The 14,033-nt window shown below is 36.4% G+C and overlaps 1 protein-coding gene across 1 annotated transcript; it reads left to right on the top strand.

Moving 5' to 3' along the window:
• The first annotated feature begins 6,846 nt into the window (after positions 1-6,846).
• LOC124629691 lies at positions 6,847-14,033 on the top strand. Its single transcript, XM_047163204.1, has 6 exons — positions 6,847-7,489; positions 9,988-10,194; positions 10,434-10,550; positions 11,214-11,330; positions 11,552-11,644; positions 11,759-14,033. Exons 1-6 carry the CDS (start codon positions 7,450-7,452, stop codon positions 12,079-12,081), a joined length of 897 nt encoding a protein of 298 aa, XP_047019160.1. The 5' UTR covers positions 6,847-7,449; the 3' UTR covers positions 12,082-14,033.

Raw genomic sequence — 14,033 nt, 5'->3', positions numbered from 1 at the left:
TTAAAGTGTTTAATATCCTGTAGTTTTCGAATAATCCTATCCAATACCTATCCAAATTCCGTTACCTAAATTTTATTTCATTCCTACCAAGTTTCCCCGTTTTCGTCGGTGGCAATGCGCATACAGCGACTAGCCAACTTAAAAAAAAAAAAAAAAAAAAAAAAAAACATCAGGCAGTTTCCAACTTGTCAGTTGTCATTGTCATATTTATTTGTCACTGTCAGGGCTGGATTAGAAATAAAAATAATAACCTTGTATATAGATAGGTAACAATTTTGCTGAATACAATTTTTCATTTATTTAATACAGAATTCAACCATAGTTTAATCAATTTCGTGTGTTACCTATATTTGAAATATTGGATTTGACTAAGTTTTCTCTAAAACTGTGTAACTCTATTTAAATGGATAAAATATTTCAAATTGAATCACTAGAAACATTCCAAAATGTAAGTAGAACCTACCCAGTCCAAATAACAGTATAAACCATTAGCTGCCACAAACACTTAACTGGGAATACTATGTGCATGAACGACATGCCAGGTTTGCATCTGGACACATCAAAATCTTTTACTTTTTATTAAATAAAAACATTGGTCAGTGGGTCCTCTTAGGGGCGGAGTTCACTAGTTTTCATTTTTTTTTCTCGAAGGTGAAACATAATATAATTTTCTTGTAGATTATTTGACACTTATTTCTTCGAAGTCTAGATCACAAAGTTGCTCTAGCACGTCGGAATTTAAAGCTATATCCCTCTTAAGCACTAAAAACGTCATTTTTAATAGTATTTCATTTATTTTTTGAAGACACCAATATTTTCTGTTAATTTCTAACTACAGCATCGAACTACCGCAGCTGAAAACATTATATTATGAAAATGAAAACGCATAGTGTTCAAAATTAAAATGTTTTTGAATCTGGATCAGTACTACTACAGGGTGCTTTAGCAAATTTATTATAAGAAAATACGTCAAATATCGTAAAGTTTCAGCACCATTAGATACATATCTCCATACACAGACATGCTATTGCAACCTTATTTTCTTTACGTTGGTTATGTATCAATTATTCTACAAGAAATTATATATTTTACCTTAGGACCAAAAATGCTGTAAACTAGTGTTTTGTCACACAAATTAATAATTCATTTGTGATCTTTATGACATACTTCAAATACATTGATTTGCATTGATTATGGTGCTGCAGCCACTTAAAACCGTTACCCAGTTAATCTTTCACTCTACCTTAATGACTTTGTCAATGTTTTGGTCCAGCATTACTATTATTCATCATGACATTTTTTTTTCATTAACCTGTTTCAGGTATCAGAAAAAATCTTAACAGATTTGTATTATTCAGGATCTTCTTCTCTAACATCCAACATTGAAGGAGATGTGATTACAGCTGCAAAACAAAATTTGATCTCAATAATTTCTGATTGCAATTTTGATCTACAATCAGTTAAAAATGTATTTAATGGCAAGGGATGGCCAGAAGAAAAAGTTCAATGCTTACATGGATTAATAGATAAATACAAGTCTGATTTATTAAATGCAGCTTTGAATCAGTACAATAGCAGTTACTGTGAAACAGTAGTAAATTTTGACTGGCTAGTCAAATTCATTCTTGGTACAAGGGACTTAAAAACTTTAAAATATCCACTGCTACAATTGGTATTGTCTACATTACATAAAAATGGGAAACAAAATAATATTATTTACGACATTCAAAAAGATATTTTATTAAAAATGATTCATGCTTTAGAATCTATAAAATAAAGCGATTATACTAAATTGTTGTTTTTCTTCAATAATTGTGAAGGTGCGTTCTGGGCACAAGAAATGATTTAATAATAAAAGGATGGACCTTGGTTGCGTTCGCCCGCCCGCCTGCTAGCTGGCAGTGGGCCTGTGCTTCAATGCATGTAAATTATATCTTTGGACACGATCATTTGCTGTAATACCAAAAATCGTTGATAGATGTCTCAAAGAACCTTCCCTTGTCATGCCCATCGTACGTATTTGATCTAAAAGTTCTAGGTGTGCCTACACCACTGCCTGACCTACCTGCCTTATGGCTTCTCCGCTCATATTTCCATACTCTGTCAGATGTATGTACTGGTAATATTATTCTCACACTTCACACTTGTATGTTAAGCGCCAACTTTTATCTTCAGCATACCTCAACCTTTCTTAAACAACTGATTTCTTAATCGGTCGAGCGAGCCAAACGATGTTATTGTTTTGTTAGTCAGTAGTAAAGAGACATCTCATCACTAGGATGTATCGCCATTCTACTTGGCAACGCTGCAGGGACTCCAGAACAGACCAGATTTCAACCGAGTCAAAGGCCTTCTCATAGTCCACAAATGCTAGAAACAGTTGAAGTTGAAGAACAGGACGACAACAGGGGCCCGATTCTCCTAAGTTAATAATGTCAAAATCGAATAGAAATCGAATCGCAATAGCAGTTTTAACCATATCGGGCATTCTGCTACTAATAAAAGACCAATCGTATTCGATTGACATTTGATTGGTGTGCGATTGGTCTGCTATTTTGGTAATTTTGGTCTATACGGTAGTTTGCTGTACAATCATTTTGCAATCGTAAATCATTTGCAGACAAAATGATTCATTATTGAATGACAGAAAAGGATAAAAACGTTTATTTCAAAGAAAAAATAGCGGAATGCCACATACGCTTCAATCGTAATCGAGTCGGGATCGGATCTCAGTCGAATCGAGTCGAACGTGAATCGTATATCGCTTAAGTAAAATTAGGAGAATCGGGCCCCAGTCCTACTCCACGTCTCTGGAGTTCTTCCTTCAAACAGGACATCATTAAAGCTTCTGGAGCTCCCCCAGTACAGGCTTACCTCCTGCTTTTAATAGCTCTGTTGTAATGCCATCCTCGCCAGGGGCTTTTCCATTTTTGAGCTGTCTCAGAGCGATCTCGATTTCGCCACTGCTGACTTCTGGCAGGTCTTCGGTGAAATGGCGTGTTAATGTGGCTCTAGAATCCTCATTTCCGGGATCAGGTCGAGATGCATGCGATGCGTATAGCTGGCCATAGAAGTTTTCCACTTCCGAAAGGACTGCCGGCACCGAAGAAATGACTTCTCCACTTCTTGTGGCCAGCTTCGTCAAGTGGCTTCTTCCAAGAGATTGTACGAACACCTTTGACCCCCGATTCAGCTCAATTGCTCTTTCAATGTCAAGAGTATTGGAGCACCGGAGGTCGCGTCGTACGTGCTTGTTGATCTCTTGGTTTAGAGCCCGCTTAGCTGACGAAGTGACAGGCGGGTTTTCACGTCGTTTCTTCATAAGCCCTAATGTCTCTTCCGAAAGCTTTGATTTCTTGCCCTTACGCTGCCTGTTACAGAATCTCGAACCTTCCTCCCTGAGGATCCGAACCACATATTCGTGGTTCTGGTTAACGTCTGTTGTGGTTTCCACGGCGGCAAATCGGTTCTCCAAATTTGACTGGAACGTTTCAGATCCTGAAATGGTTTGGAGCAGTGTTTGTCGGAGCTTGGCCTTCATCAGACGGAAACGTTCGGCCTTGAAGTTGATATTCAGAGAGCCTCAGACAAGTCGGTAATCGCTACCGGTATTAAACCTATTGATCACGGAGACGTTTCTATGTGCTTCTTGTTCGTCATGATGAAGTCAATCTCATTTTTAGTCATAGTGTCGGGGCTATGATTGTATGCTTTTTGAAATTAAAGGATTGTGTTTTAAAAGTTTTAATCGATCTAAAATTAAACTCCGATTTCGAATTAGACGAATTCGATTTGACAATATTAAAAAAAAATTTACAACAGCCTTTCTGTAGTCATGTAGTCAAAGCAACTGTATTAGAAAGAACAATGTCAGGTTTCGGCCCACCCAATCAACTTTTAAAACTGAATTCTCACGGACACAAAGTTCTTTACTACAACAATTTACATATAAAATACTAACTTCTTATAAAATATTTAATTGTTATCTAGAACTTTTCCAAAAAAAATATCATGTTAATAAGTAATTATTTTGTTTATCGAGTTCAGGTTTTTCGTTTGAATAATCTATACATATAATAAATCTGTAAAAAAACTGTGTCTGTACATTGAATATATAAAGTAATAATTGGGTGGGGTTTAGAAACAGTAATGGAGCACAATTCCAAAAAAAAAATTCTGTCTGTTTGTCTGTTTGTTTGTACACGCTAATCTTCCGAACTACTGAACGGATTTCAATGATTTTTTCTTTGTTTTATCAGTATTAGGCCTGGGGCCCGATTCTCCTAAGTTAATAATGTCAAAATCCAGTAGAAATCGAATCGCAATAGCAGTTTTAACCATATCGGGCATTCTGCTACTAATAAAAGACCAATCGCATTCGATTGACATTTGATTGGTGTGCGATTGGTCTGCTATTTTGGTGATTTTGGTCCATACGGTAGTTTGCTGTACAATCAATTTGCAATCGTAAATCATTTGCAGACAAAATGATTCATTATTGAATGACAGAAAAGGATAAAAACGTTTATTTCAAAGAAAAAATAGCGGAATGCCACATACCCTTCAATCGTAATCGAGTCGGGATCGGATCTCAGTCGAATCGAGTCGAACGTGAATCGTATGACGCTTAAGTAAAATTAGGAGAATCGCGGCCCTGGTCAACATATAGGCTATAATTTATCTTCGAAACTTGAAGACCTGATGCAGAACTCCAACAGACCAATAAAACTATAAGAGATACAAATATGGTGCCGTGGCAAAAATTGTTTCATTTGATGAGCATTTTCAGCTGAGATAATAAATTTTAAGATCTGGAACACCTGATGTGGAACCCCAAGAGCCCAGTTTCTCTGTACCATATACAGGTATGACGTTTTAGCAAAAGTTGTTCAATTTGATAAGCACTTTCTATTGACTTATACAAATTGAAGATCTAAAACACCTGATGTGGAACTCCAGGAGCCCTGCTAGACTATATGAAGCATATGAAGATATGACGTTTTAGCAAAAGTGGTTCAATCTGATAAGCACTCTCTATTGACGTATAAACATCGAAGATCTGGAACACCTGATGTGGAACTTCAAGAGCAATACTACACTTGAAATGTATATAAATGAATGTTATGAAATAGGTATGGTGAATCAAAAAAAGTAATTAGTCCGTCTTTTAGATAACCCTAAAATAATGGACACGCATTTTTCTTTTCTCTCTCAAACAAATAATAACGAAGATACAACAACGCTTGAATTTCGTGTTAAGTCACTGCTTAGTACAAATTTTACATACCTAGACGTGGCGTCACGAGCCCCCACTCTCTAACTTTGTTGCGTTATATCTCATTATTATTTTGTATGTCTCTTCCAGACCTCGGGACTACAGAGTTCCGAATTTTTGGGAGGCAAACGTGGGGCCGAAGCCAACACGCTGAAGCCCTTTTGAGACAACTTTAATGAAATGGTGACACAAAACCGACGATTATCCCTTTATACACTATAAAAATGAACCCAAGGACAATCCCCGGTGGACGTCGTTAAAAAAAAGACAATTCCCGGTTCTGTGCTAAACTATTGCTAACTATGGAGGATAACTACTTGGGCTATTGTGATGGGATGTTAGTGGATGACAATGTATTAGGTACATGTAAAAACGGCAGGTGGAGACTCGCCACCTCACTTACTGGGCCCCCGGGAACCAGTCACTGAATAGCAACAAGAGGGCAACAGGGACATGAGCGGCTGAAGGGTGAGGATACCTCGGCGGACTTTAAACGCAGATTACGCGCTCCCTGTGCTTACCATGAGACACCTACCCTCCGAGCAGGGCTACTAATCCTGCTCTAGCGACTCCACTCTGGACGGCCAAGCCAAGCCAGAGGCGTGAGACCTACCCCCGTCATGGTTCACTCCGACCGGCCGGAGATGGGGGACAGTATACACTCTCTGGAGAACTCAGTATATATAGCCCCGCGGGGTCGCTACTCCCCGTCATCAGCCTCAGATATCCTGCGGTGCCTATATCTCATTATTATTGTCGTTATTATCTCAAGAGCCTTTGTCCCAATTATGTTAGGATCGACTTCCAGTCACGATGCAACTGAGTACCAGTGTTTTACAAGGAGCGACTGCCTATCTGACCTCCACAACCCGGTTACCCCCTCAACCCAACACCCCTTGGTAAGACTTACTGGCTTCTGACTACCCATAACGACTGCCAAGAATGTTCAATGACAGCCGGAACCTACAGTTTAACATCCCCTCCAAATAACGGTCATTGGTATCCAAAATATACGTAGAAAGTACAAAGTACATACGAACTTAGAAAAGTTGCATTGGCAGGCACTTGCCAGACCCTGGAATCAAAGACGCACGCTCATACTTGAGAAATTGGTTCTCTACCCACTAAACCACCACGAATTCCACTAAGTCACCACGACTTTGTCACCTATTTAATGTTTTTTTACGTTATAATACGTGTAATATTTTTGCCACACACAACTTAAATGCGGACTAATTAGAATCACTACTTTTATCCCTATGGTCACGTCTATTGCGACTATTCAGATCTTTGATTTTGCTGACCCCATAGTCGCTGGCATAAGGGACAGGATCCGCGTACGAAGTCGCGGGCAGAAGCTAGTTTGGAATAATTTGGTTTTGAGAAGTTCAATGCAAAAGTGGAAAACATAGAAAAGCTTCTGACATTAAACTACACAAAAAACTGTAAGAATTTTCACTGTACATGAAATATCTTTATTGAGCCTAAGTTACTATGGACGTCTGACATTGTTCTTTGTAAACGGGATGCCAATTTACTAAAAGCGGATATTGCGCTAAAATCAGGGGCTGGTCACTGCCGTACTTGACTAGATTTCGGTAAAAAATTTAGAAAAGCGCCATCTGCAATCCTCTTCCTAAAGTATTTAATATCTTCAAGTGATAATAGATGGCTCTTTAATCAAAAATTAACTTCCATAAAATATCACTAAAATTATTGAAATCTAAAAATTATTTTATATATTAGTATTACGTAGGAAATCTATCAATTATTTTTATTAAATCTGTACACTATTTTATATACATAAATTATTTTTCTATAATTATTTTTTTGGTTGGCAATAAACCGTGCCAACTGCCAATGCTGAAGTTAGAATTTGAATTTTAATGGCGAGTACAGTACATACAATTTGTGTGTTAAGTTTTCGTCCATTTAAGTGTTTTCTGCTGTTGACTTGCGTTGATTTGAGTTTTACTCATCCGCTGTGTTTTCGGTGAATTAGTGAGTGAGTTGAGCTGTGCTCCTCTGTTTCATTGTTTCACATAACTTGCGAAAAGACGCCATTAGTGTTTAGTATTATTTGCGATAAAGACGCCTTTTTTGTGATATTTGTGAAATAGACACTGTTATTGTGTTATTAGCGATTAGAGACGCTTGTTTGAGTGCATATAATCATGCCGAGGCGGTGCGAATTGGGATGTTCACACAACCCGGGTAAGTGCTTTCTTTATCAAGTTCATAGTACCTAGGGCCCGATTCTGTTAATAGTATCATTAAGTTATTAATATCAAAATTGAATAGAAATTAAATCGCAATATCAGTTTTAACCATTTCGGGCATTCTGCTACTAATATTTATAAGACCAATCGTATTCCAACGACATTCGATTGGTTGCTATTGGTCTGCCGTTTTGGTTTATAGGTACATATTACCATATTATTCTTAGTCTATATTGCCATATTGCCTCAAAGTCGTGGTGGCCTAGTGGGTAAAGAGCCAACCTCACAAGTATGAGGGCGTGGGTTCGATTCCAGGTCAGGCAAGTACCCATGCAACTTTTCTAAGTTTGTATGTACTTTCTAAGTATATCTTAGAAACCAATGACTGTGTTTCGGATGGCACGTTAAACTGTAGGTCCCGGCTATCATTTAACATCCTTGGCAGTCGTTACGGGTAGTCAGAAGCCAGTAAGTCTGACACCAGTCTAACCAAGGGGTATCGGGTTGCCCGGGTAGCTGGGTTGAGGAGGTCAGATAGGCAGTCGCTCCTTGTACAGCACTGGTACTCAGCTGAATCCGGGAATTATTCCCAATAGTCCCCTCTAGCGCTGTCCTCCGGGGTGACAGCCGGGAATTGTCTTCCCAGTTATCACCGGGGTGACAATTTGTGCCGACTGTTCCCTTTGAAAACTGACTAGAGGGGACAAATGGGAAGTCTATTTCTCAGTTGTCACCGGGGGGGTGACATTTGCTACGGTTCCTTCTTCCTTCCTAAGAAAAAAAAATGTAATTACCATAGATTTCAGGTTTTTTATTTATTATGTTACATAGAATCACATAAAAAAATATATATATTATTATTTTAACTAACACAATGTCAACAGGCTTACAAAAATCGATTTTTTTATAGTAGTTAATACTACTATAAAAAACAAAAACAACATTATGTTTCCTATAATAGGCACAATCACAGATAACTTTAATTAATACTAATCACAGATAATCACTAATGGTTAAGTTAAAAGTGCTTATTAGTCGCATGCTTATTTGTAACACAGTTTGTAATCTTGTTAAATTAAATAAAATTAAGAAAACGATTGGTGTTAATAGAAATTAATAATATGTGATGTACCTATTAAAGGAAACACAATGTTGTTTGTTATAAGAAATAAAAACCTGAAATCTATGATAATTACATTTTTTTTTCTTTGGAAGATTCTATGTAGCATAATAAATAAAAAACCTGAAATCTATGGTAATTACATTTTTTTTTCTTTGGAAGGAAGAAGGAACCGTAGCAAATGTCACCCCCCCGGTGACAACTGAGAAATAGACTTCCCATTTGTCCCCTCTAGTCAGTTTTCAAAGGGAACAGTCGGCACAAATTGTCACCCCGGTGATAACTGGGAAGACAATTCCCGGCTATCACCCCGGAGGACAGCGCTAGAGGGGACTATTACTACATAGTATAAAACAAAGTCGCTTTTTCTGTCATGTGTCATGTTGTATGTCCCTATGAACGCTCAAATCTTTAAAACTACGCAACGGATTTTGATGCGGTTTTTTTTAATAGATAGAGTAACTCATGAGAAGGTTTTTATGTATAATAACATCTATTAAATAATGGAGAAATACTGTTACCCGTGCGAAGCCGGGGCGGGTCGCTAGTTGGGAATAATTCGAATCCGGTTAGACTGGAAGCCGACCCCAACATAGTTGGGAAAAGGCTCGGAGGATGATGATATTGCCATATTGCAATCGTAAATCGTTTGCAGACAATATGATTCATTATTGAATCACAGAAAAGGATAAACACGTTTATTTAAAAGAAAAAATAGTGGAATGCCACATACGCTTCAATCGTAATTGAGTCGTGATTGGATCTCAGTCGGATGTGAATCGCATGTCGCTAAAGTAAAATTAGCAGGGGCAGGATTCTGCGCAATTTTTTCTTTGAAATAAACGTTTTTATCCTTTTCTGTCATTCAATAATGAATCATTTTGTCTGCAAATGATTTACGATTGCAATATGGCAATATAGACTAAGAATATTATGGTAATATAGACCAAAATGGCAGACCAATCGCAAACCAATCGAATGTCGTTGGAATACGATTGGTCTTATATTAGTAACAGAATGCCCGATATGGTTAAAAAAGCTGTTGCGATGCAATTTCTATTCAATTTTGACATTATTAACTTAACAGAATCGGGCCCCAGAATCGTGCTCCTGAAAGCTCCTAGTCATCCGGATAAACTTGTCATCACGGGAGATACCAACTCAGTCAATTATAAGGTTGGGCGTTTAGAGAAACACAGTTCCTTACGAGTAACCATTTATTACTGAATCCCATATGAAATGATACATGATTTAATAAGATAGACATACATAGATAGACACGCGCACACATACATAGGTAATAGGTATTCATTCATACATACACTATACAATATCAGCATACAAACTTCATATTTTTGTAATTTATTTTTCAGGTGTGACACAACATCAATTTCCACACCCAGAAAAGAATCCTGAGTTATTCAAAGCCTGGGTTAATATAGTTGGTGGAAAACTGGAGACTGCAGATGATATCAAATTTTACAGAAAGCGAGTCATCTGTGACATACATTTTGCAGACAAGTTTAAGAATCGCAACAACCGTTTAAATAACATAGCTGTTCCTACTCTCCATCTTCAGGGTAAGATTTAGATCTTTATTCTTGAACTAGATCGCAATGCCACCTACTGAGTTAAAATTGCCATTAAGAAAACAAAATTCTTAATTATTCACAATTAAACTGAACTGAAATCTTTTAGGCCACCTGTTTGCAGTATATTAATATTTAATTGGATATAAAATGCAGTTCATTCACCCCTTAACCAACTCGGTGAAGGTTGTTGTTTAGTGGGATCTTAGACTTGTTTTTACTATTTCCAGGTGCTCCATCACAAGATGCTCATATGCCTCCTGCAACTCCACATATACCAACTGAACTTCCTATGCCTGAACATAATATATGGAATCTGCCTTCTACATCAAAGCAAATAGTCACTGGTACGTAAATGCTTGGCTACCTACATTCTCAAATTATGTTTAACTAGCTGCCATAATTAAATACTGCATTTTTTTTATAATAATAATCCCCCCCCCCATGGGGCCACCTTGACGTGATGGGGGAAGGCATGAACGCTTAAAGAAGTCAGTAAGAACTAGACGACCCTGTGCCAATTGGTAAACATGAGGTACCATCAGAAAATATAGTCATAACACCTCGGCTAACCCTTTCCAACTAACGGTCCCAACTTCCCAACTAACCTTCCCTTTCCCTTTACCTTCTCTTCAGTGTCTGATAAAATATATATCTTATTACTTTAAAATATGTACTCTGCAGTCACCTTCTCTCTTTCACCTCTTAACTTTTCTTTTTCTTAAGTTTTAAAACATTGCTCCTAATATAATTTAATGCGACTACGAAATAGAGTAATAATACCCCAGGCGGGTACCGGAGCTAATCGCGATGGAGAATCCCGCCCCCTTTGTATTCTGGGTGGGGGCGACGCTTTTTAAATTTCATTTTTTTCATAGATACCTTTAAGGCCACCTGTTTGCAGTATAGTAATATTTAATTGGATATAAAATACTGTTCATTCACCCCTTAACCAACTCGGTGAAGGTTGTTGTTTAGTGGGATCTTAGACTTGTTTTTACTATTTCCAGGTGCTCCATCACAAGATGCTCATATGCCTCCTGCAACTCCACATATACCAACTGAACTTCCTATGCCTGAACATAATATATGGGATCTGCCTTCTACATCAAAGCAAATAATCACTGGTATGTAAACGCTTGGCTACCTACATTCTCAAATTATGTTTAACTAGCTACCATAATTAATTACTGCATTAAGTAATATGTAACTGTTGTGTAGTCATTACAAACACACTTCAACTTGATTTATTGTAATGACAATTTAGGTTAATAATCCTCATGTAACTCACACTAGTAATTTTGATGTTTACAATGACAATGGTGAATTATTATTATTTTATTTTCAGCTGCACCTCCCAATGCGTGTGTTATAGCAGCAGAACATAATTATTGCAGTAAACATGGTATACAACAAAGACGGAAACTTAAAGGAGACAAAAGTAAGTGCCAATGTAGTTTATACCATAAGATATCCAAAAAAAATGTTTATACATAGGCTACTTTTTATCTGGGTGTGGAAAGTAGTAAAGTAAAAGTTTTTTTTTTTTTTGCAGAAAAACTGAAATCAACTTCATCGCTGGAGAATGAATTAAAGATTTCAAGATTTCAAATGAAGAATTTAAAAACCGAAATTATTCGGTTACGTAAACGGAGTAGTAGTTTGAAAGAAAGATTAGCCAGCGTTGATAAAATTAGCAATACAAATTGTTTAAAAAAAAATAACGAGAAATATGACAACTGCAGCAAAAATATTCACAAACATGCAGTACACCCAAACTCACAAGAGAGCTCGTGGGCGGAGGTTTACTTTAAAGGAAAAAGTTTTGTCTCTCTCCATGTACAAAAAGAGTCCCAAGAGTTATACTCTTTTATATAAATACTTTACATTGCCCTCTATAAAATCATTAAAAAGGCTTCTTGCGAAAATTGAAATAGAGTCGGGGCTAAATAAGTTTTTATTCATAAAAATGAGAAAGACTGTGAAGGAATTAAGTCCAGAAGATCGCCTCTGCTGTCTTATTTTTGACGAGATGTCAATATCGCCGCAGATCCATTACGACGGATCTAAGGATAAATTAAAGGGATTCGCTTGGCGTAGTAAAAAAATTGCTGACCATGTTTTAGTTTACATGGTCAAAGGATTAAAGAAAAAATTTAAACAGCCTGTTGCATACTTTTTTACAAATTCTGTTAACAAAGCAGAATTAAAAGCCTTGACTATAAAAGTCATTAAATATGTTCAGGGTACAGGGCTTAATATTTTGTGCACAGTGTGCGACCAAAGCACAGTAAATGTCAGTGTAGTGAATGAAATTATTGAAGATAGTAGAATAAAATTCATAAAAGAAAATAAGGAATGGAGACATGATGTAATGGAAGTAGGGAAATCTAAAATTATCCCATTATTTGATGTCCCTCATTTATTGAAAGGGGTAAGAAACAATTTACTTACGAAGGACTTAAAATATTTCGACTTCGAAGAAAAGGTTGAAAAGACGATAAAATGGGAATATTACCAGAAAATTTATGAAGCGGACAAATTACATGGTGAATTAAAAATATGTCAGAAACTAACTGATGAACATATTTATGTGGAGAAAATAAAAAAAATGAAGGTCAAACACGCAACCCAAATTTTTAGCCGCAGTGTTGCTACAGCTGCAGAACATTTATCTGCTAGGGGCGATTTATCTAATGAGTGCCGCCAAGTAATTACATTTACCAAAATGATGGACAATTTATTTGATTCCTTAAATTCAAGCTCATTTAATATGATACATGGAAAAATGTATAAATGTGGTGTTAGAAACAATTCTCCTCATCATGAATTATGGGAAAATGCCAAAAAGGTATTAAAATCAATAAAATTTATTAAAGTTAAAAAAGAAAAGGAAAATAAAATAAGATTAATTGAAACGAGTTCGGTACCTTCAATAAAAAATTTTATACGTACTATTGAGGGCATGCAACAGTTGTGGAAAATATTATCCCAAAAATATTTATTTGATACAATGATGACCAGAAACTTTAACCAGGACCCACTGGAAAATTTTTTTGGGAACATTAGAAGTTTTGGGGTGAGGAATACGGCACCCAACACAATTAGCTTTGAAGGTGCCTATAAATCACTTCTTTTAAATAATTATAACTCACCCCATTCACTTAACGCTAACTGTGAAAATGATGACAATGATTGTCTTCAGACATTGAGTTTCTTTTTGGAAGACAAACTTTTAGAAAACACTTCTAATGTTCCCAGTAATGAGGTTCTACCATTTCAGCAAGAAGAAAATGACGAAATTGAGGTGCCTTTTATAAATTTAAATTCTGAGCCTGCTGATGCTGGTCAGGCCAATTATGTATGTGGGTGGGTGCTGGCTAAATGTTTTAAAAAAGTTGCTAAATCATGCAGGCACTGCAAAACTGAACTAACTGGCGACAGTCAATTAAAATCAAATAGTTATATAAGGGCAAAAGAATATACAAAAGGAAAACATTGTCTGTTGTATCCCAATATAGTGGCGGAAAAAGTTTTTAAAGACATACAAAATATTGTAGTAGAAATTTTGAAAAAGAATGTGCCAAAAACTAAATTAAAAGAAAAGATAAAAATGTTTTTAGACATATTTGTGGATTATCCTTTCACCTGCGATATCCACAAGATAGAATTAAGAAATGTTTTTGAAAACATTACAATAAATATTTTGGTATATAGTTGGTGCCGCTCAATTAATCGAATTTTATCAGGTAAAATCCAATATCGTGATGAGGATGATGAAACTAAACTTTCAGCACAAATTTATTACAATAAACATAAACATAAGTAAA

The sequence above is a fragment of the Helicoverpa zea genome, chromosome 4, assembly GCF_022581195.2.
Source record: "Helicoverpa zea isolate HzStark_Cry1AcR chromosome 4, ilHelZeax1.1, whole genome shotgun sequence".
Lineage (NCBI taxonomy): Eukaryota > Metazoa > Arthropoda > Insecta > Lepidoptera > Noctuidae > Helicoverpa > Helicoverpa zea.
Note: the sequence above shows the minus strand (reverse complement) of the source record. Positions and strands in the feature narration are given on the sequence as shown.

Bases quoted from the DNA above. Each gene is read 5' to 3' on its own strand.
- LOC124629691 (XM_047163204.1), top strand. From the start codon at position 7,450: ATGCCGAGGCGGTGCGAATTGGGATGTTCACACAACCCGG. The intron at 7,490-9,987 runs GTAAGTGCTTTC...TTTATTTTTCAG, and splicing joins GGGATGTTCACACAACCCGG to GTGTGACACAACATCAATTT. The intron at 11,331-11,551 runs GTATGTAAACGC...TTTTATTTTCAG, and splicing joins ATCAAAGCAAATAATCACTG to CTGCACCTCCCAATGCGTGT.